At 38.6% G+C, this 20,624-nt stretch overlaps 3 protein-coding genes across 3 annotated transcripts; 2 read left to right on the forward strand and 1 right to left on the reverse strand.

Moving 5' to 3' along the window:
- The first annotated feature begins 359 nt into the window (after positions 1-359).
- Positions 360-7,133, forward strand: LOC104235357 (kinesin-like protein KIN-14N). Its single transcript, XM_009789097.2, has 17 exons — positions 360-797; positions 900-1,154; positions 1,247-1,391; positions 1,733-1,842; positions 1,955-2,074; positions 2,169-2,372; positions 2,818-3,027; positions 3,115-3,189; positions 3,327-3,473; positions 3,549-3,687; positions 3,791-3,900; positions 5,401-5,562; positions 5,673-5,872; positions 6,086-6,167; positions 6,271-6,375; positions 6,466-6,570; positions 6,734-7,133. The coding sequence occupies exons 1-17, from the start codon at positions 744-746 to the stop codon at positions 6,911-6,913; spliced, it is 2,403 nt and encodes an 800-aa protein (XP_009787399.1). The 5' UTR covers positions 360-743; the 3' UTR covers positions 6,914-7,133.
- A 1,818-nt stretch (positions 7,134-8,951) lies between these two features.
- On the reverse strand, positions 8,952-12,234 carry LOC138873322 (uncharacterized mitochondrial protein AtMg00810-like). Its single transcript, XM_070151777.1, has 3 exons — positions 12,169-12,234; positions 10,142-10,356; positions 8,952-9,915 (listed from the first exon to the last, which is right to left on the reverse strand). The coding sequence occupies exons 1-3, from the start codon at positions 12,232-12,234 to the stop codon at positions 8,952-8,954; spliced, it is 1,245 nt and encodes a 414-aa protein (XP_070007878.1).
- A 3,307-nt stretch (positions 12,235-15,541) lies between these two features.
- LOC138873323 (secreted RxLR effector protein 161-like) lies at positions 15,542-16,096 on the forward strand. The gene is made up of 2 exons (XM_070151778.1): positions 15,542-15,735; positions 15,817-16,096. Exons 1-2 carry the CDS (start codon positions 15,542-15,544, stop codon positions 16,094-16,096), a joined length of 474 nt encoding a protein of 157 aa, XP_070007879.1.
- Positions 16,097-20,624: the final 4,528 nt, after the last annotated feature.

Genomic DNA, 20,624 nt, shown 5'->3' on the forward strand with positions numbered 1-20,624 from the left:
CAGTCGGGCGGTGGCTGTTTAGGTTAATTCATAAAATAATAATATTTTAGGTAAAACGAAAAATTTAAAATTATATTATTTTTAAATATATAAATATATTTTTTTAATAGAAATGATCTCCTTTAGAAGAAAATGACCATATAAAAATCTCACGTGTTTTAATATTATTTGTGTTATTTTTTACTGAACTCTCGTGGAAAGATCATATAATTACTATTTGTAATGAGACGTGAAATTGATATGTTTCAAATGAAAGTTGGAGTTACAAAACAAAATAAAAAAGTAAAAAAAAGGGTCCAAGTATAATGATATTAAATGGACCGTTAGGGGTATAATTGGTAGTGAATATTTCAACGAATGGAAAATGCCCCTAGCGCCTGCTCTCATTTCAAAAAAATTCAAATACTCCCGAGTCCCCAGCGTAGGCTCTTCGACACTGCGTCGTTTTAACCTTAACTTCCGTCGATTCAAACAGACCAAATTACCAATTAGGGTTGCAGAGCGAGAGACAAGACGATGTGTCTCTTCTTCGTATAATATTTTTCTTTTTCTAAATTCATCACTGTGTGTGTCTTTCTCAGTTTACTGCAATTCAAAGCAACGGCAGTGATAGTGTATTATTGATAGCTTCGATTACAATCCACGGACCCACACCCCCTCAAGCTTCCCCAAAATCAAATCCCTGATTTTAACTTCTTTCTCTCTCACTACTTACCATTTCATAATTACAATTTTTTTCAAAAATGGCTCCTCCTAGGAACCAGAACAAAGCCCCAATTCCTTCTAGTCCTTCCAATGTAAGCAAAGCTTTTACTTTCAACACTCTATTTTTCCTCTGTATACATATATTTTGTGTTTGATTTTCCGGTTTTATGTTCCCAAATTTTTGGGTTTTGCAGAGCAAGTACGCAACAGATGAAATATCAGTAGATAAGAAGAGAAAAATTGCGATTCCCAGAATGCCGACGACCGCTGGTAGACCAACAAGGCAAGCATTTGCAGTGGTGAATGCAGTGGCTCAACCAGATCTGACTCCTACTAGTGGACCGCCAAGTACTGCCGGTTCAGATAGCCCCGCCTTTGAGTTTACTAAAGAGGATGTTGAAGCTTTACTCGCTGAAAAATTGAAAACTAAGAACAAGTTTAACACTAAGGTGTGATATGTTGATTTAATTAATTAGATAAATGCTAAAATAGATTTATGCTGCAAGTTTACTGATGTGTAAATTTCTATTGTTTCTATTAGGAAAAGTGCGATCTCATGTCAGAATACATAAGAAGGCTTAAGCTATGCGTTAAGTGGTTCCAGCAGCTTCAAGACAACCATGTCACACAACAGGCATCACTTAGAACCTTGTTAGACTCAGCAGAAAAGAAATGCAACGAAATGGGTATGATTGTGTGTTCCTCTTGTATATCATAGTGCTGTTCAATGCATGGGTGGAGCTAGGTTGGAATAAGGGGGTTCAGTTGAATCCCCTTTGTCGAAATATTATATGTGCAAATAGAGAAAAAATAAGTTTTTGTTGGTTAAATTATGAATTGCTGAATCCCTTCATATAAAGAAAAGTTCTAGTGTAGTGGCGAAGGGGGTCAAACATTGCTTTTGATCAAGGTTCAAATTCTAGGTGTGACATTGTAGTGTCTTTATGATTCCCCTTGTATAAATTTCTAGCTCCACCACTAGTCCAATGAATTACTGACTTACTTTAGCTCTTTTGCGTTTTGTTAGAGATGCTTATGAAAGCCAAAGAGGAAGAATTGAACTCAATCATAATGGAGTTGAGGAAAACTATTGAAGCTCTGCAAGAGAAGTGTGCAAAAGAGGAGTCAGCCAAATTGGTAGGACTGGCAGGGCAAAGATCATGTTTCTTTATCTTGGGATCTTTGTTGGAGCTTTCCCCTGTAGCATATAAAATATAACTGTCTCTGAATTGCTTAACAATTTGATCAGGAAGCGATGGATTCTTTTAGTAGGGAGAAAGAGGCTAGAGATGCAGTAGAGAAACTGCAAGCTTCAGTGTCTGAAGAGCTCAAGAGATCTCAACAAGACAATTCAAGTGCGAATCAAAAGGTAAGGAGTTGTACAAGGTATTGTTTTGGTTTTGGCTGGATTGTATTTGTGAATTGCTTTGTTGAACTTACATCGTGCTTAATAATATCTGCAGATTCAATCACTAAATGAAATGTACAAGCGGTTACAGGAGTACAATACAAGTTTACAGCAGTACAACAGTAAGCTCCAGTCTGAACTTGCTTCAACAAATGAAACATTGAAGCGTGTGGAGAAGGAGAAAGCTGCAGTTGTTGAAAATCTCAGCACCCTCAGGGGGCATTATACTTCTTTGCAGGAACAGCTCTCTTCTTCTAGAGTAAGTTTTGGATTTTCATTTTTGTTATCTTTTTGCCATTGTTAGCAACATCTATGCGCTTCTTTTTCAATCTCCGCTTTTTGAGCACTTATATATCGAGCAAATAGTCTCTGTAGCAATCTGAAATGCCACTTCATTTCAGGAGTTTTTAAACTACTTTCTTTTGCTTGAAGCTTAGTTTGTTATTTCTGCAACCCGTACCAACAACTAACTGTATGACCGGGTACCTGAATTTAACGGCAATATGGGAACTAGTCAAATTTCTAGATGATGTTTATGATTTGTAGGTTTTCTTGGTATGGTGTTTTTCTCCAAGGCAGTATTTGCTTGCTTATTGCTTTTCTCCAATGTCATTTCTTCATTTGCTGTGTAAACTGAAGAAGACAAATGGTGCTGTTTGTTATCTACTGAATCATATTCCTCTTTTTCCTTTCTGACTTCAAAGTCTGTTCAAGATGAGGCTGTGAAACAAAAAGAAACTTTAGCAAATGAAGTTGGATGTTTGCGGGCGGATTTACAAAAGATGAGGGATGAACGTGATCAACAGTTGTATCAAGTCCAGGTTCTAAACGCTGAATTACAAAAATGTAAGGAATGTACTGGGAAATCTGTTGCTGAGTTAGAGAACATGTCAGTAAGGGCAAACGAACTGGAGGTCCGTCTGGTTGTGTTTATATGTCTGAACATCTCAAAGCAATATTTATTTGTAGTAAATAGCCATATTTCTTGATTTTTTTTTCAGGCACAATGTCTGTCTCAATCTGAACAAATAATCAGATTGCAAGAAAAACTTACTTTTGCGGAGAAGAGGTTACAGGTGTGTTACAGTTTGGTGTGAAAACACACTTTCTCTGTGCATATTGAGATTCATTTTCCTTTCTGAAAATTCTACAGTCTATTATACCTCATAAGCTTTAAATGACATTCCTCTTAATATTTTAACACTTTTTTCAGATGTCCGATATGTCAGCACTTGAAACAAAAACAGAGTATGAGGAGCAGAAGAAAATGATCTTTGATTTGCAGCAGCGTCTTGCTGATGCAGAAACAAAAGTTGTGGAAGGGGAGAAACTTCGGAAAAAATTGCACAATACTATACTGGTAAATTTCGCACCCATGATATGCAACTATCCTGAAAGTTCACCTAAGGTTCACTTACAAATCTTTCTAATGCAGGAATTGAAAGGCAACATACGGGTTTTCTGCAGAGTGAGACCTTTATTATCCGAAGACTGTGTTAGTGCGGAAGCCAATGCCATCTCTTTTCCTACCTCAATGGAATCACAAGGGAGAGGGATTGACGTAGCACAAAATGGTCAGTATTTGTTTCTATCGCATTGAAGCAGATAAAATTTGTATTTCCTTTTAACTTCGCTTTAATTTCTGTGAAAGTTGATTTGATATTTCTATTACTCAAGGGCAAAAGCATTCCTTCACATTTGACAAAGTTTTCACGCCCGAGGCTTCACAACAAGATGTTTTTGTTGAGATATCCCAACTTGTACAGAGTGCTCTTGATGGTTATAAGGTAATATATTTTTAAACTTTGTGCATGACTGCAATTCTGTATTTTCATGTGTTAATAAGGAAAAACAGTTTAGGTTTTGCTATAGTGGTTTTCTGGTCATTAGTGTTCTATGTGTGAAATGCTACTCCCATCTATTCATTTTATGTGGCACTATTTCTTTTTTAGTCTGTTCCGAACCTTGAACCCTGGACCTGAACCCGGTGAAAACTAGTGTTTCAAATCCCTCTAACCTCTTGCCAAGCTTATGTGGCCTTTGTTTTGATGAGTTTGGTAAAGTGCGTGGTTACATGCTTTTGAAAGCGAGTGAATGTAATGATTTTAATTGAAACATATTAAAATAAAAGAATAATGAAAAGAAAAAGAAAAAGGATTAAAAATTATGTATCCTTAAACTAATTCCCCACCCCCACGCCTCCCCCACGCCTCCCCCCATTTTCTTCTTCTTTCCGTCCTCTCCCTTTCTTGTTTGTGAACCACTGTGAAAATGGTGTCTTCACAAGACCATCTCTCTCCTTTAAGCAGTGGAAGAAATAGAGGTGAAGGCTGAAGGTGATGGGAAAAACTGGAGGACAGGAATGAATTTATAATGGTGGCTGTGCACCGAGTTGTGTTGCTGAAATGAGTTTCTGCCCTTCCAGAGTGGAGTAGATTTTTGGTTTTTGATGGCAATGGTGAAGGCCTTGAAGATGAGGAAATGAGTGGTGGTTTGTGGGTGGTTCTATGGAATAAAGATCGAGGTGTCAAAGAAAGAGAATATGAGGTGGGGTCTGGAATAGTTTTGAGAAACCGGTACATTGTGAAGATATGGTGATAGAGAGGTCTGGTGAAGCTTCCTTTCTGGTAGTACTCCGATCTTGTTGTTGGGGTTTTCAACTCTGACGAAAATTCGAACTCCAGCGAGATCACATATAGTGATGGAGGTATGAAGATGGAGGTTCACTGGTTGTTTCCGGTAGTAATTACTGTGTGAGAGGTCTATTGGCTGTTTCCGGTAGTAATAAATGGGCTGGATTTGAGATTTTATTAGAAGTAATTTTCTTAAAGAAAATAATGACGTGGCATATTCTTATCTGATGTGGATACTGATGTGTTATTCACATCCGAGCAAGTGAGGATCACACAGGGTCAGAGTGTTGGGAACCCCATGAGGGGGGGGGGGGCGTGCACAATCTAGTGCAACAACAACTCAACAAGTGCCTTTTGCTATCCGGCCTTCTATATTTGAAACTCTTTAACTTTATAAACTTCTAATTTTACCGTCAATGAATACGACCATAAAAATGTCATGGCATGTTTAAGATCGGCAAGTACTACTAAGGATACTTTTTGAATGTGTCAAAAGTCTTACTTTTTCCCCTTAAACTCAGCGTCAACCATACACCGTCTTATAAAATGAAATGGAGGGATTAAAAGGTTCATTTCCTTTAGATGTGTCAAATCATTCAATTAATAAGCAAAGAAAAACTGATCCACTAGCTGATTGCCCTGTTTTTTTTCCAGGTTTGTATATTTGCTTATGGTCAGACTGGTTCTGGCAAGACACATACAATGATGGGAAACCCAGAAAGTCCAGAGAATAAAGGACTAATACCCCGCACCTTAGAACAGGTATTTGAGACCCGACAGTCTCTTCAAGCACAAGGGTGGAAATATGAAATGCAGGTGAGAAATTGTAACTCTTCTTGATCTCTTTACTTAGTCTGTTTCTCTTTTTGATATCGTTTTTCCCACTAGTTTCTCTTTTCTGATATTATCTACCATATTATTTTTAGGTTTCTATGCTTGAAATATACAACGAAACAATTCGGGACCTTTTGTCAGGTTTCGATGCTTCCAGACCAGAAAACGGCGGAAAGCAATATACAATCAAACATGATGTAAATGGCAACACCCATGTCTCTGACCTGACAATTGTAGATGTTCATAGTAGCAGCAAGGTTTCTTCTCTTCTAAGGCGGGCTGCACAAAGCAGGTATGAAAATATATCTTCTATTTTTTTCTCAGTATCTATTTTCTAAAATCAGTTTTATTTTTGTGATCAGCCTTAGCATAAAATAGGTTTTTTTAGTTCTATGCCTCTATTTGATATTTGGGGTTAACTAGTGAGGAACTTTTATTTCCTGTATTTTGGACTCAAAAAAGTGTTTTGTAAAACCTTGCTTTACTGAATTTGTGTGTTATGTAGGTCTGTTGGCAAGACTCAGATGAACGAGAATTCTTCAAGAAGTCATTTTGTTTTCACTTTGAGAATTTCCGGTGTTAATGAGGTGAGAACATTCATGGCAAAATATTGTCTATATCTTCCGATTTGGGACGCCTATTTCGGGACTTGAATTTTATATTGACTAATAGTTTCATATCCATGTGCAGAGCACAGAGCAGCAAGTACAAGGTGTACTCAACTTGATTGATCTTGCTGGCAGTGAGCGTCTGTCCAAGAGTGGGTCTACTGGAGATAGGTTGAAAGAAACTCAGGTATTTGATTCAACTCTCTTTTCTTGAACTTCCCGTTTTGATAGAAATTTTTGCTAAACCAATTCTCTACTTCGTCTGATTTTCATTCAGGCGATCAACAAGAGTCTATCGTCTTTAAGTGATGTTATATTTGCTCTAGCAAAGAAAGAGGAGCATGTGCCATTTAGAAACTCAAAGCTTACATATCTTCTCCAGGTAAAATTGCTCTAGCTCCAATCTGATTTATTTGAGCTCTAAGGCAGAATCAATGGACTGTTGCATCTGTTTCCAAAAGATGATTAGGTTGTTTTTAAATGATTTTGAAATGTGTCCTATATTTTTTAGTATATTATTTCTGACTGTTGCATGTTTTAATCAGCCTTGTCTAGGTGGTGACTCGAAGACGTTGATGTTTGTCAATGTTGCACCGGATCCTTCTTCTACTGGTGAGTCCCTGTGTTCACTCCGATTTGCAGCAAGAGTGAATGCTTGTGAGATTGGAATCCCAAGGCGTCAAACGAGCATGCGTTCATTGGATTCTCGCTTAAGCATTGGCTAATTTTTTTCCTTATATTTATAGAACTCTCGTTCTATCTTTAGAAAGTGTGTGGTCTGTATTCTAATATGATTGGCATTTGATTTTAACATAAGTAAACACACTCGCTAACAGAATCCACCTTCAATTTGTATAGTGGAGAGAGAATACTGCCAATGTATCTGTAATATCAAGGGCTTTGCCTATCAACATTATCTCCTGAATTCTTTCTTTCACGATGTTACCTGAGTGTTGTAACCTTTTGATTTAAATTTAGTCTCCGTTTGCTGTAACTTTCTTTTGTTGTGGACATCTTCTGAAGTATGTAATTGACGAAAACAGGATCAAACGCATTCGTTTCATTCCCATGAAGGTAAATCCACCAAACTTGTAAATTAGAGATCAATGAGAATCATTTTATGCATTTTTGTAAGAGATGAATTGGGGTGGAGCTCATCTCCTCTACTTGATATTCTATGTTTTTCTCTAAAATATACATGTGTATTTCATGTTTGCAAATTAAACTTAATTATTGCCACCTTATATTCTTTTTGTTTCTCTAAATAATTGAACAAATAGGAGCAATTTGAATATGATGTTCAGCCACTGAGCTAAGCTCATTGTTAACAATGCCTATTAAAACTGTAACATTTCATCATAAGAACTTACTTGTGGTATGATGTATAAGATTCCTTCACCTTTAACTAAAAAGTCTTCGTTTCGATGAAAAAAATTCCAGCAGATCCTTATGTGACGCGAATTCGAATTAGTCCAGGCTCCAATATGAGTATGCAACATGCAAACAAAACAATGACAAAGGCTTAGCAGTTTATCCAAAGCCCATTATCTTCAGGAAAAGAGGCCCACTGCTTGAAGATTCCTTGTGGTGTGATGTATAAGATTCCTTCACCTTTAACTAAAAAGTCTTCGTTTCGATGAAAAAAAATCCAGTAGATTCTTATGTGACGCGAATTCGAATTAGTCCAGGCTCCAATATGAGTATGCAACATGCAAACAAAACAATGACTAAAAGGCTTAGCAGTTTATCCAAAGCCCATTATCTTCAGGAAAAGAGGCCCACTGCTTGAAGACCCAAAAGATGCAATCGAGGCTAGGCTTAATGCTAATCTTCTCGTAGTATGTTTTCAGGTACGTTTCCTTTAATTTCTTCGGCCCAATTGTCTTGAAATTAGAGGTAACTCCAAAATTTATAGTTAGTGGGATCGGAAAGACTTTGACGCAGGCACATATATATATCCACACACACGCATAATGTATATTTTTTGGAAAATATAGCCGTTCTGAATAGAATTCACTGAACCAGTTTTAGTCTGCTGCTACCAGAAAACTAATTTTTTTTGCCCTCTTCGACTGCTTGTCCACACCGTAAAGCTTGAGAATCATAGCTTCAATTATATAATTCAAGTTCGCTGCTTCAGCCGTAGCTGGTCTCGACCCTAGAAAACAGTTTATGGGCCATTTCAATTTTTCAGTTATATCCGTTTCATCTATAGATTTGGTGACTACTGACCACCAAAAGGATATCTTAATACAGGACAAAATTGTAATTTCAAAGTGTATGCTGTGATTTATTTATTCTTTTTTTTATTATGTGTCAAACATGGAATAAAATTTAAGTATTCAGAGTGATAATTATTATAGAAAGTTTCTTGTGCAGAGAAGCAGCATCTTCTTTAAGATTCTAAATTAGGGATTAAGCGTTTGCATGCGAAATTAATTGAGAAAAAGTTACAAGAATTATAGACAACAGATGTAGTATTAAAGTAAGTTATAATAAATAACCAGGAAACAATGATTGCACACAACTTGATAGTATAATGAAGATAGCAAAATAAAATTTCAGAAAGAAAAAATCTAAACAAATGCTTACTATACGTACAGATATAAGGGAGTACCCAAACACAAAAAAAAAAAAAAGTTGAATCAAGCAGCAGAGAGAAAGTATAAAACATATGATCTATATATATCTACAACAAATTTCTATAATTTGCAGACGGCAAGGTTAGTGCACTATCACTTTTTTTCTTCATATGGTATCCTCTTATAGCTCACGTTGAAGGTTGACAAGCCAATTTATTTCAGCTACAGCAGCTGCAACTGCACGATACTCTGCCTCAATAGAGGATCGTGCGACTGTACGTTGCTTCTTAGAACTCCAGCTAATAGGATTGCAACCATGGAGGATAATATAAGCTGAAGTTGAAGCACGAGAGATAGGGTCCCCACCCCAATCAGCGTCAGCATATGCAATAAGCTTTGTTGAAGTTGACGGTCGAAGATGTAAGCCATAGGTGATAGTATGTTTGAGATAGCGAAGAAGACGCTTTGCTGCTTGCCAGTGTTTCATGGACGGGCAGTGCATGAACTGAGCTAAACGATTGACAACGAATGAGATATCTGGCCGAGTGTTTGTGAGGTATTGCAGAGCACCAACAACTTGACGGTATTCTTTTGCATTGGCAGCAGGAGAACCATCATTGAGAGTGAGAGGTTCCGTGGTGTACATTGGGGTGGCCACACCTTTAGCTTCGTGCATGTTGAAGCGACTGAGAACATCAGCAATCAGCTTACTTTGAGTGAGAAGTAGGCCATCATTGAATGGAATAACTTCAATATTCAGGAAGAAGTGAAGATGCCCAAGGTCCTTGAGAGAGAATCTGCTTCCAAGTGAATTCACAACTGAGCGAATGTGATCTTTTGAAGAACCAGTGACAATGATGTCGTCAACGTAAATTAACACAAAGACCAGAACATTAGAGGATTGATAAATGAATAGAGAAGTGTCGGAGTACGCCCTCTTGAAACCACAAGAAAGGAGGAACTGCATAAGAGCATTATACCAAGCACGAGGAGCTTGGCGAAGTCTATAAATTGGCTTGTGAGGGCGACATACATGGTTTGGATGCAGAGGATCAACAAATCCTTGTGGTTGCTGCATGAACACAGTTTCCTCTAGAGTTCCTTGCAAAAATGCATTGTTCACGTCGAGTTGGTGCAAAGGCCATCTGTAAGTCACAGCTAGAGAAAGAATAAGTCTAATAATAGTATGTTTAATTACCAGACTGAAAGTAGCATGAAAGTCAATTCCTAGCTACAAGACGAGCCCTGTAGCGTTCAATGGAACCATCAGGTTTATGTTTAATGCGAAACACCCATTTACAACCTATAATATTTTGAGCAGAAGTAGATGGTACAAGAGACCAAGTTCTATTTCTCATAAGAGCAACATACCCATCATTCATTGCTTCACACCACTTGGGATACTTTTGTGCTTGTTTGAAGGTGTTAGGAGTTAAGTGTACTGGAGAAGAGGATTTTGTGGCAAGATAATCAAATATCTGCTTGGGTTTGAAAATATTATTTTGGGATCTAGCGATAATATGTCGCGCAGGAGGAGCTGATGGGGTTTGAGAATTTGGGCAGATAGTTGGTGATGAAGCCAAGGTCTAAGAAGTAGAGGTTAAAAAGGGAGATGGAGAAGAATGTACCCGATCTTGAGGAGATGCGGTGGCAGCACTGTCCGTAGAGGTTGAAGAAGTCCCTGTATGAGTGACCTGAGTAATTGGAGGTAAGGGGATGGATGATTCAACTGGGATACTAGTGGAGGTTGGAGGAACAGGTGACGGAGCCAAGAGACATAACCATGTAGTTATTAATACGGGAGAGACACAGGTTAGATCAGTATGCATGGAGACAAATGAAAAAATGTGCTCAATAAACACTACATGGCGTGATATGAAGATTTTGTTGGTGGTTGGATCAAGACAGGTATAACTATTCGTAGACGATGAGTACTAGCCCATGAACACACAAGGACGGCTTTTTGAGTCAAGTTTGTGCTTTGAATAAGGCCGTAACCAAGGGTAGTATAGACAACCAAATACTTTTAACTTCTGAGGGTTAGGAGAATGGTGAAACAAAGTCTGAAAGGGAGACTTTCCTTTGAGGAGGGGAGTTGATAATCTATTTATAAGGTACACAGCTGTTTGGACAGCAAGCGACCAAAACTTGACATGGATAGAAGCATAGTGAAGAATAGTAAGTATTGTTTCAAGAACATAACGATATGATGCTTGCGTTCTACTGTATCGACAAGGTGAGGTGTGTATAGAGGACTCACGAGATGTTGAATGCCAGAGTTTTGAAGGAAAGATTTGAGACCAAATATTCACCACCTCTATCAGTATACAAGGTACCAATTGTGGTGGAGAAATAATTCTCAACTAGTTTCTTGAAATTGATAAATATTTGTGTAACATAAGATTTTGTGTTTAATGGGAAATAACCATGTATATTTTGTAAAGTGGTCAACAAATAGAACATATAATCGAAAATTATCAAAGGAAGTGATGGAAGCTGGTCCCCAAATAATAGGTTTTAAATGTGCTTGCCTTATGTTTTGATGATCTAACAAACTTACTATTAAGAACCAGATAGGGAACCTGACCTACTCGGATTATACTGCAAGCTTAACGAATTCCAGCTAAAGGTGAACTGCTACAGCTTCAGGAGCTAGGAACCCAAACAAGGATCCGATACCCTTGTGGTTCCCTCATCACAGTACAATTCAATTGGTCAAAGCTGGAAATGAAGTGACTGACTGCACTGTTTCTGCCGTACTGCACTGTCTCCAGCGCCCACTCATTCTCTGACCAACTAAAGTGCTCACATCATTTCAAGTGATGTGATCAAGATGTACCTATAATGAGTTTATACAAAACATCACTTGAAGGTTTCAGTTTCTCATTCAAGCTTCTTGCCAAAAACAGAGAAATTAATCCTTACAAGCTTGAAGAACAAAGTTGAATGCAACTACAAACCAGTTCCTAAAAGATAGCTTGTTGTTGTCCTAGTTGAGTTGTAACTTTGTGATTGTACTTATTGTATCTCCTAAACTGCTTAGCTAGAAGCGTTTGATTAGGAATCCTCTTATAAATCCGTAAACTCCTTGTGTTTATGTTGTGACTAGATTTAGTCATAAGCAAAAGTCTTTGTAATTGTAGAGTTACAAAGTGGCTTGTGGTGAGAGCATCACAAGTTAGTAAAAATTTTTGTAACTAGGAAGTCACAAAGTGGCTTGTGGTAAGAGTACCACAAGTTAGTTGAGTAAATTTTTTGTAATGGCGTCATTGCAAAGTGGCTTGTAATAGGTTTTTTACAAGTTAGTGAAGTTGAAAGCCTACAGGTGTAGGTCGTGGGTTTTGGATCCCCTTGTGTGAGATTTTTCCACGTAAAAATCCTCTACCTTATTTACGTACTGTTTTATTAGCATTCTCAGCAGAATCTTGTAGAGGACCAGGTACTCTACTATTTGGTGGACTCATACAAACTAACAATTGGTATCAGAGCAGGTTCCTCCTATCAGGCTAACACCTAGGAAGGATCCTAATGGCTGTTCCACTAAATTTTGAAGAAGGTCAATCTACATACTGACCACCCAAGTTCAAGGGACAATACTATGGGTGGTGGAAAACAAGAGTGCACAATTTTATCATGGCTAAGGATTGTGAGTTATGGGATATCATATGCGATGATCATTATGTTCCAACCAAGGTACTAGAGGAACTTCCATTTTCAATGGCAAAAACTAGCAAAGAGTCCACTGAAGCAGACAAGAAAGCTGTGGAGAAGAATTTTCGTGCCAAGAAAATTCTAGTATGTGGAATAGGACTTAAAGAGTACAATAGAATCTCCACCTGCAACACTGCCAAGAAGATATGGGAAGCTTTGCAAGCAGCTCATGAGGGAACTACATAAGTAAAACAGTTTAAGATTGATATGCTCACTACCGAGTATGAACTCTTTAAAATGAGGGATGATAAATCCATTCAAGATATGCACAGAAGATTCACTTCCATCATAAATGAGTTACACTCAGTTGGTGAAACTATTCCCAGAAACAAGTTAGTAAGGAAATCCTCAGCTTTCTGCCTAGCTCTTGGGAAAGCAAAGTGAATGCGATTACTGAATCAAAGGACTTGCAGGAGCTGACCATAGAAGAGCTGATCAGAAACTTGAAGACCTATGAGTTGAAGAGAAAGATAGACAGTGAAAGAAGAGAACCAAAGAAGGAAAAGAACCTGGTACTTAAAGCTGATAACAATGATTCAAGTGAGGAAGACAGTGACATGGCTTACTTAACCAAAAGATTTCAGAAGATGGTCAGAAGAAATGGAGAAATGCTAAAAAGGGACAACTCTAATAGACCAAAAAATGGTGATCTTTGTTACAAGTGTGGAAAGCCTGGACACTTCATGAAAGACTGTCCTCTCTTGAAGCAAGAATTCTCCAAGAACTACCATGAGAAAACAGCTAAGACGAACCTGGTTCCTTTCAAGGACTTCAAGAGAAAAAGATTCGCTGACAATATAATGAGACAGGCTCTTGCAGCATGGGGGGATTCCACTAGAGAGTCTGAAGATGAACCTGATACTAGTGATAGTTCCATGATGGCAGTTGAAGGCGAGGAGACTGGATATGACTCAACTTTTTCTTTGATGGCTCAATCAGATGATGATGAAGACAATGGCAACAAAGAGGGAATAGTGAAAGGAAGCGGTCAACAATGGTTCATGGATAGTGGGTGTTCAAAGCACATGACTGGGAACACCACAGACTTTCTTTCACTAAAAGCCCTGCAAGAAGGGAGTGTATCCTTTGACAATGGACAAAAGGGGTACATTCTTGGATTTGGAAAAGGAGTAGTAGAAAGGGAGTGTATCATTCACAACTTCTCAGCTCCCAGAACTCCCCAGCAAAATGGAGTAGTAGAAAGGTAGAACAAAACTCTGGAAGAAATGGAAAGAATAATGTTGATCGATAGTGGAATTGCAAAGAACTTCTGGGCTGAAGCTGTCAACACTGCCTGCTACTTGGTGAACAGGTGCATGATCAGATCACTTCTGAACAAAACCCCGTTTGAATTGTTGAATGGAAGGAAACCCAAGCTGACTTACCTAAGAACATTTGGGTGCAAATGCTATGTTCTCAATAATGGAAAGGATCGGCTTGGTAAATTCGATGCCAAGAGTGATGAAGGAATATTTTTGGGCTACTCTTCTCAAAACAAGGCTTACAATATATATAATAAATGGAATCAATGTGTTGAGGAAAGTGTCCATGTTATTTTTTATGAATCTTATCCATCATGTGAGAAGAGTGCTAAGGAAGATCAAGATGGAGAACCCTTACTAGTCCTTGGTGAAGTCATTAACATGACAAACGGAAAGGCAGATATGATGAGTCAAGTAAAGGAGCTAAATGAAGAAAATGCTACCTCATCTTCAACAGAACCAAACATCTCAATTAACACCACTAAAGCTGAAGAAAGAGTGGTTGATGCAGTTCAGGGAACTCCACTAGCACTTGCAAGAAGGACAGAGGAAAATCAGCCAAACATACCCTCTTCCTCTCAGAATAAACCTCAGGTGTCTAACTGGAGACACCAAAGCTCTCATTCAATAGACAACATTATTACCCCTCTAGATTCCGGAGTACAAATTAGGTCAAGAGCCAGAAATTCACTTGCTTTCTCAGCCTCTCTCTCCCAGATAGAACCCAAAAATATCAAGGAAGCCTTGAAAGATACAGATTGGATTACAACCATGTAGGAGTGGCAAACAGGTGAGTCGGGTCGGGTCGGATATGGTTCGGGTAAAAAATGGATAATGAAAAAATGGGTAAATTATCCGACCCGACCCCATTTAATACGGTAAAAAACGGGTTAACCGACGGATAATAGGGGTAACCATATTATTCATGACTTTTTGCATATGATCACTTTTTGGAGAATTCTTAGTCTTACTAACTTGAGGAACCCCCAATTTAAGGCTTTACAAATGTAAAAGTTAGACCCATTGGTTATCTATTAGTTATCTATTTTCTAAATGGATAATATGGTTCTTCTCTATATTTGACCTGTTTTTAAACAGTTCATTATCCAACCCATTTTTTAATGAATAATATGGGTGGATAACTGTTTTCTTTGAACCATTTTGCCACCCCTACAGCCATGCAAGACGAGCTACATCAGTTTGAGAGAAACAATGTGTGACACCTGGTACCTAGACCCCCAGATCGAACCATTATAGGAACCATGTGGGTATTCAAAAACAAGCTCGATGAACATGGAATTACCACAAGGAACAAGGCTAGGCTAGTTGTCCAAGGCTACAATCAGGAGAAAGGGATTGACTATGATGAAATGTTTGCTCCAGTGCCTCGCATGGAAGCTATTAGAATTCTAATCGCTTTTGCATCTCATATGGAATTCACCTTGTTCCAAATGGATGTCAAGAGTGCATTTTTGAATGGACTCCTTAAGGAAGAAGTCTATGTGAAGCAACCCCTAGGGTTTGAATTTCATGAGTACCCTGAATATGTGTTTAAACTGGACAAAGCTCTGTACGGGCTAAAGCAGGCTCTTCGAGCTTGGTATAAAAGGTTGTCAAAGTTCCTCTTGGAAAATGGCTTTAAAAGAGGGAAAATTGACAATACTCTTTTCTTAAAAAACGAGGAAGGAACCTGCTCATTGTTTAGGTCTATGTTGATGATATCATTTTTGGAGCAACAGCTGATTCTCTATGTGAAGAATTTGCAAAACTCATGGGAAGTAAATTTGAAATGAGCATAATGGGAGAACTGAACTTCTTCTTGGGTCTTCAAGTAAAACAGTCCCCAAAGGGTATATCCATTTGTCAACAAAAATACATTAGGGAGCTCTTGAAGAGGTTTGACATGGAAGCATTAAAAGTGATAGACACTCTCATTGCTACTACCACTCGACTAGACATGGATGAAACTGGATCTCTTGTGAATCAAACCATGTAAAGAGGCATTATTGGGTCTCTCCTCTATCTCACTGCCAGCAGACATGATATTGTTTTTAGTGTGAGGCTGTGTGCAAGGTTTCAATCAAATCCCAAGAAATCTCACTTGAAGGCTGCCAAAAGAATACTGAGATATCTCAAAGGAACACAGGACCTGGTGCTGTATTATCCGTTAGGTGACATTTTTAATCTGATTGGGTATGCTGATGCAGATTATACAGGTTATCTTGTGGACAGGAAAAGAACTTTTGGAATAGCTCACTTATTAGGTTCGTGTCTTATCTCTTGGGGCACAAGGAAGCAAAATTCAATGGCTCTTTCAACAGCTGAAGCTGAATATGTAGCCGCAACATCCTGATGTGCTCAGCTTTTATGGATCAAACAACAACTGGAGGACTTTGGGGTACTCACTAAGAGTGTGACCCTTCTATGTGACAATACTAGTGCACACAACATGGCCAAGAATCCAGTTCAACACAAAAGTACAAAACATATTGATGCGAGACATTATTTTCTGAGGGACAATATGGAGAAAGGGCTGATATGTATGAAGTTCTGCAGCACAGAAGATCAAATTGCAGACATTTTCACCAAGGCGCTAAGTAGGGAACAGTTTGAAAGAAATAGAGCGACGCTGGGGCTTTTAAAGCCTAATTGAGAACCTGATTCCTCTTTATCTGGCTTTCACCTTCAAGAAATAACGGGCTAAAAGTGTTTTCTGTCCATGTCTAACTCACTTCAATACCGTTGCAGGTAAATACGCATGATGAGTATAGAAGCTGTAGATGCAGTGCATGAATGATAAAAGAGGATTGGTTCTTTCAAATAAAAAGGTCAAGAACCTGGTTCTTGTACCAAAGGTTAGTAGTTCTGTGCATCCTTTAATACACATCTTAAAAAGGGTACAAAACACAACTGCCATGTCATCAACTTTTTAGATCATGCTGTCATGTCTCTTCATTTCAAATCGTTCCATCTCCTTCTGAAACATTGCAATTCTCCACGTCCAACCGCCATTTCAGAACCAGTGCCTATTCTTCTCTCTTTATAATTATCCTCTCCTCTTAAAAACTCTCTTTTCTGCTCTTCCTAACCATAAGTATTACATTAGAATTTCCCAAAAGCATCGTCACACCACTTATTTCAATGGATGAGATAACTTCCGATGTCCTTGCCTCAGTCGTAACTACTACTGATCAATCAATGAGCCTTCCGCTCCCACCGAGCCTTCCTCACCCACTATTACTCCTGCCGCTACAGTCACACCTCACCCAGTTTCCCAGTTTTTTCCTAATTCAGAAACCCTTAAAACTGCTGCTTCATTCTCCCCATCATCTGAGGCTCCCACCAGTCAAAGACCAAGTGGAGAACAAGGTCAAAACCCTGAGGTCACAAAGAGTTCTGCCATCATTGCTATCGATTCCATGGTAGTGGTAGCACCATTTGAGAAAGAGAAAAATGTTTTAACCGTGTTTGTGGTGTCTACTGATGGTGTACTGCATGAGATCATCTCTTAGAAAAATGAGGCACAAGGTGTAGGGGAAGAAGGGGCCATTGTAACTATTGAAGGGGATACACTAGCATATATTATTGGGGTATCATATGAGGAACCTGATCCCTCTCCGAAGGACCCAGGTCAGGGCTCTCATTCCTAGGATAGCGCTGTTCCTGCATTCGATACTGTGCCCTTGGAAATTCAAGCACCTGAAATGAGATCCAGTGATGAAGAAGACCTAGATAATGTGGCTCTTGATGCATTCATAAGTAAGCGAAGGGTTGTGTCCACCCTTGAGTCTGAAACCAAATGACCTACTACTAGGCTTCAAGTTAAGGTAGCCTACGATTCTGCCCTTCAAAAGAGCAAGAAGAGTAGTAAGAAGAAAAGGGGAAAGTTGGTAAAAGACGATGTACTTGTAAGTAATGAGGCGATCCCTGTAGTCGAGGTAGAAGAGGAAACCCTATATGAACCTGGTTCACTTGTTAGACGGTCTTCGAAAAAGACGAAGCCTGCTTTAATAGAGAAGGGGTCAACATCTAGTCCAAGATGAAGGAGGCGGTGAGTGAGTTTTTGATGTCTGATGAGGATATGTTAGACAAATTCAAGGGAAAAGGAAAATTCAGTGGAGAGAAGTCCGACAAACGCAAGTCTGAACCTTTTGAAGAACCTGGTTCTGTGAAGAGAATGAGAAGTGAAGTCAGCCTTGGCTCTGAACTCCTGAGGCATCAAAAAGTTCTGCTGGGTCGTACATTTGACCCAGCAATCTTTTAGATGGCTGGAATACGCCAAGTTCTAGAAATGGTCGAGTTTCAACATTGGGCACATCTATTTCAAATTGATGCACCTAAGGTATATGAGGATGAGGTACAAAGCTTCTTTGCTAGCCTCTTTCCAGTTGAGACTGACCACATTTGTGCTTTGGTCAATGGGGTAGACATCGTGTTTGATGTAAAGTTGCTTGGAGAGATTCTTAAAGTTCCTACAGCTTGTGTGTTCAATATAAAAGATGTGTGTCAGTTTAACTTCAAAAATGCCGTGGTAAAATACAATGCAAACTAGAAGAGGGATCAGATCCATAAGAAAGCGCTACTCCTTGTCTATCAGCTGCTGTTCGAATTGGTTAATAAAGTTTTATTACCTCGAGCTAAGAGAAGGTTAGTGACTTTTAAGTCTGACCTATTCTTGATGGAGCAACTGGACAGTTTTACTCTTGTGAGTGTGCCTGCTATTATGATTGAACACATGCAAAAGGTTTCCACCTTCAAAGATGGTAATCATGGCCTTTCCTATGGGTTCCTGCTTACTCAAGTGTTCAAATTCTTTGAAGTCCCATATGCAAGGTGGGGACTTGGAAGCATACTTTCTCACAGACAATTTGGAAGAGTACAAGTGCATATAAAAAAATTGGGAGGGAGGGGTAGGAAATACATCAACCGTCTCACAACTTATTAATGCTCAGAACAGTGCAACTAAGGAAATTCGTTGGTTGAAGACCAGGAATGTTATCCTGGAAGGTCAGCAAGCCCAAGGGGTTCCGGTGTCAAATAATGAAGTGTCTTGTTTGACAAAGGAGAATGATGATCTTAGAGCACAAGTAGAGAACCTGAAAGCAGAATTGCTCAATGAGAAAAAGTCGGGCAATAGTCGAATAAACCTCGTTCTCCAAACACTTGTTGCAGCTTCCAAGCCCTTTACTCCTAGTGCCCCCTTACCCCTTCAGTGACCAGTTTCTGGAAATGTTTGTTAAGTTTTCTTTGATATTTTGGCGGATGTTTTTTTTTGTGGTTGGGATGAAACATTACTGCTCCCGTTTTAACAAGTCCAATATTGTCTTTCGCATTTTCAAAGCAAAGGCATATTAAAGTTTTATTAATATCAATCCTTGTTTTATTATGTCAGTATTCTCCTTCTGTGTTTCTATTCTCTATCATGATTGTGTGCACATAAGTGGCATGAGTTAGCTTAGCTGAACTTCTTTGTGCTGTTATTCTGTCTATTTTTTTAATGATGCCAAAAGGGGAGAAAATATGGCCATTAACTCAAGGGGAACACATGTGTTACGAAAGGCATAGAGTCAAGGGGAACCTGTGTTCACCGTTACTTAATCTGGTTCTTACTGCTCTAAATCCACTTTATAAATGTTAAGTTTGTCATCATCAAAAAGGAAAAAATTGATAGGTTTTAAATGTTCTTGCCTTATGTTTTGATGATCTAACAAACTTACTATTAAGAAACAGATAGGGAATCTGACCTACTCGGACTATACTGCAAGCTTAACGAATTCCAGCTAAAGATGAACTGCTACAGCTTCAGGAGCTAGGATCCTAAACAAGGATCTGATACCCTTATGGTTCCCTCATCACAGTACAAGTCAATTGGTCACAGTTGGAAACGAAGTGACTGACTGCACTATTTCTGCTGCACTGCACTGTCTCCAGTGCCCACTCATTCTCTGACCAACTAAAGTGCTCACATCATTTCAAGTGATGTGATCAAGATGTACCTACAATGAGTTTATACAAAACAACACTTGAAGGTTTCAGTTTCTCATTCAAGCTTCTTGCCAAAAACAGAGAAATCAATCCTCACAAGCTTGAAGAACAAGGTTGAACGCAACTACGGACCAGTTCCTAAAAGATTGCTTGTTGTTGTCCTTGTTGAGTTGTAACTTTGTGATTGTACTTATTGTATCTCCTAAACTGCTTAGCTAGAAGCGTTTGATTAGGAATCCTCTTGTAAATCCATAAACTCCTTGAGTTTATGTTGTGACTAGATTTAGTTATAAGCAAAAGGCTTTGTAACTGTAGAGTTACAAAGTGGCTTGTGGTGAGAGCATCACAAGTTAGTAAAAGTCTTTGTAACTAGGAAGTCACAAAGTGGCTTGTGGTAAGAGTATCACAAGTTAGTTGAGTAAATTCTTTGTAATAACATCATTGCAAAGTGGCTTGTAATAGGTTTTTTACAAGTTAGTGAAGTTGAAAGCCTACAAGTGTAGGTTGTGGTTTTTTGATCCCCTTGTTTGAGATTTTTCCACGTAAAAATTCCCTGCCTTATTTACATACTTTTTTATTAGCATTCTCAGCAGAATCTTGTAGAGGACCAGATACTCTTATGTTTGGTGGACTCATACAAACTAATACCAAACATCAGAGTAAATTATTTCAAAGGCTCTATGGCTTCTAACAGAAGTTTCACCAAAAGGATGTTGGTGACTTTTATTACAAAGGCATGAATTGCAAAATGTAAATGGTTGATTCAAAGCTACTGGGAGACCAAAATGAGAAATAAAATTCTTAGTTATTCATGGTTGAGGGTGACCAAGCCTTGTATGCCATAAGTGTAGATCCGGTGGCGGCGAGACAACAAAATGGGCTTGTGGTGAGGCAGT

This window comes from Nicotiana sylvestris, chromosome 7 (assembly GCF_000393655.2).
Source record: "Nicotiana sylvestris chromosome 7, ASM39365v2, whole genome shotgun sequence".
Classification (NCBI taxonomy): Eukaryota; Viridiplantae; Streptophyta; class Magnoliopsida; order Solanales; family Solanaceae; genus Nicotiana; species Nicotiana sylvestris.

What these genes read in the sequence shown, in the direction of transcription:
- LOC104235357 (XM_009789097.2), top strand. Translation starts at nt 744, where the DNA reads ATGGCTCCTCCTAGGAACCAGAACAAAGCCCCAATTCCTTCTAGTCCT. An exon ending in AAAGAAATGCAACGAAATGG is followed by an intron (nt 1,392 to 1,732) that starts GTATGATTGTGT and finishes GCGTTTTGTTAG; the next exon opens with AGATGCTTATGAAAGCCAAA. An exon ending in AGGCGGGCTGCACAAAGCAG is followed by an intron (nt 5,873 to 6,085) that starts GTATGAAAATAT and finishes TGTGTTATGTAG; the next exon opens with GTCTGTTGGCAAGACTCAGA.
- LOC138873322 (XM_070151777.1), bottom strand. Translation starts at nt 12,234, where the DNA reads ATGAGTCCACCAAATAGTAGAGTACCTGGTCCTCTACAAGATTCTGCT. An exon ending in CTGAGAATGCTAATAAAACA is followed by an intron (nt 10,357 to 12,168) that starts GTACGTAAATAA and finishes TCTACTTCTTAG; the next exon opens with ACCTTGGCTTCATCACCAAC. An exon ending in TGTGAAGCAATGAATGATGG is followed by an intron (nt 9,916 to 10,141) that starts GTATGTTGCTCT and finishes TGTGACTTACAG; the next exon opens with ATGGCCTTTGCACCAACTCG.
- LOC138873323 (XM_070151778.1), top strand. Translation starts at nt 15,542, where the DNA reads ATGGGAGAACTGAACTTCTTCTTGGGTCTTCAAGTAAAACAGTCCCCA. An exon ending in TCTCTTGTGAATCAAACCAT is followed by an intron (nt 15,736 to 15,816) that starts GTAAAGAGGCAT and finishes GCTGTGTGCAAG; the next exon opens with GTTTCAATCAAATCCCAAGA.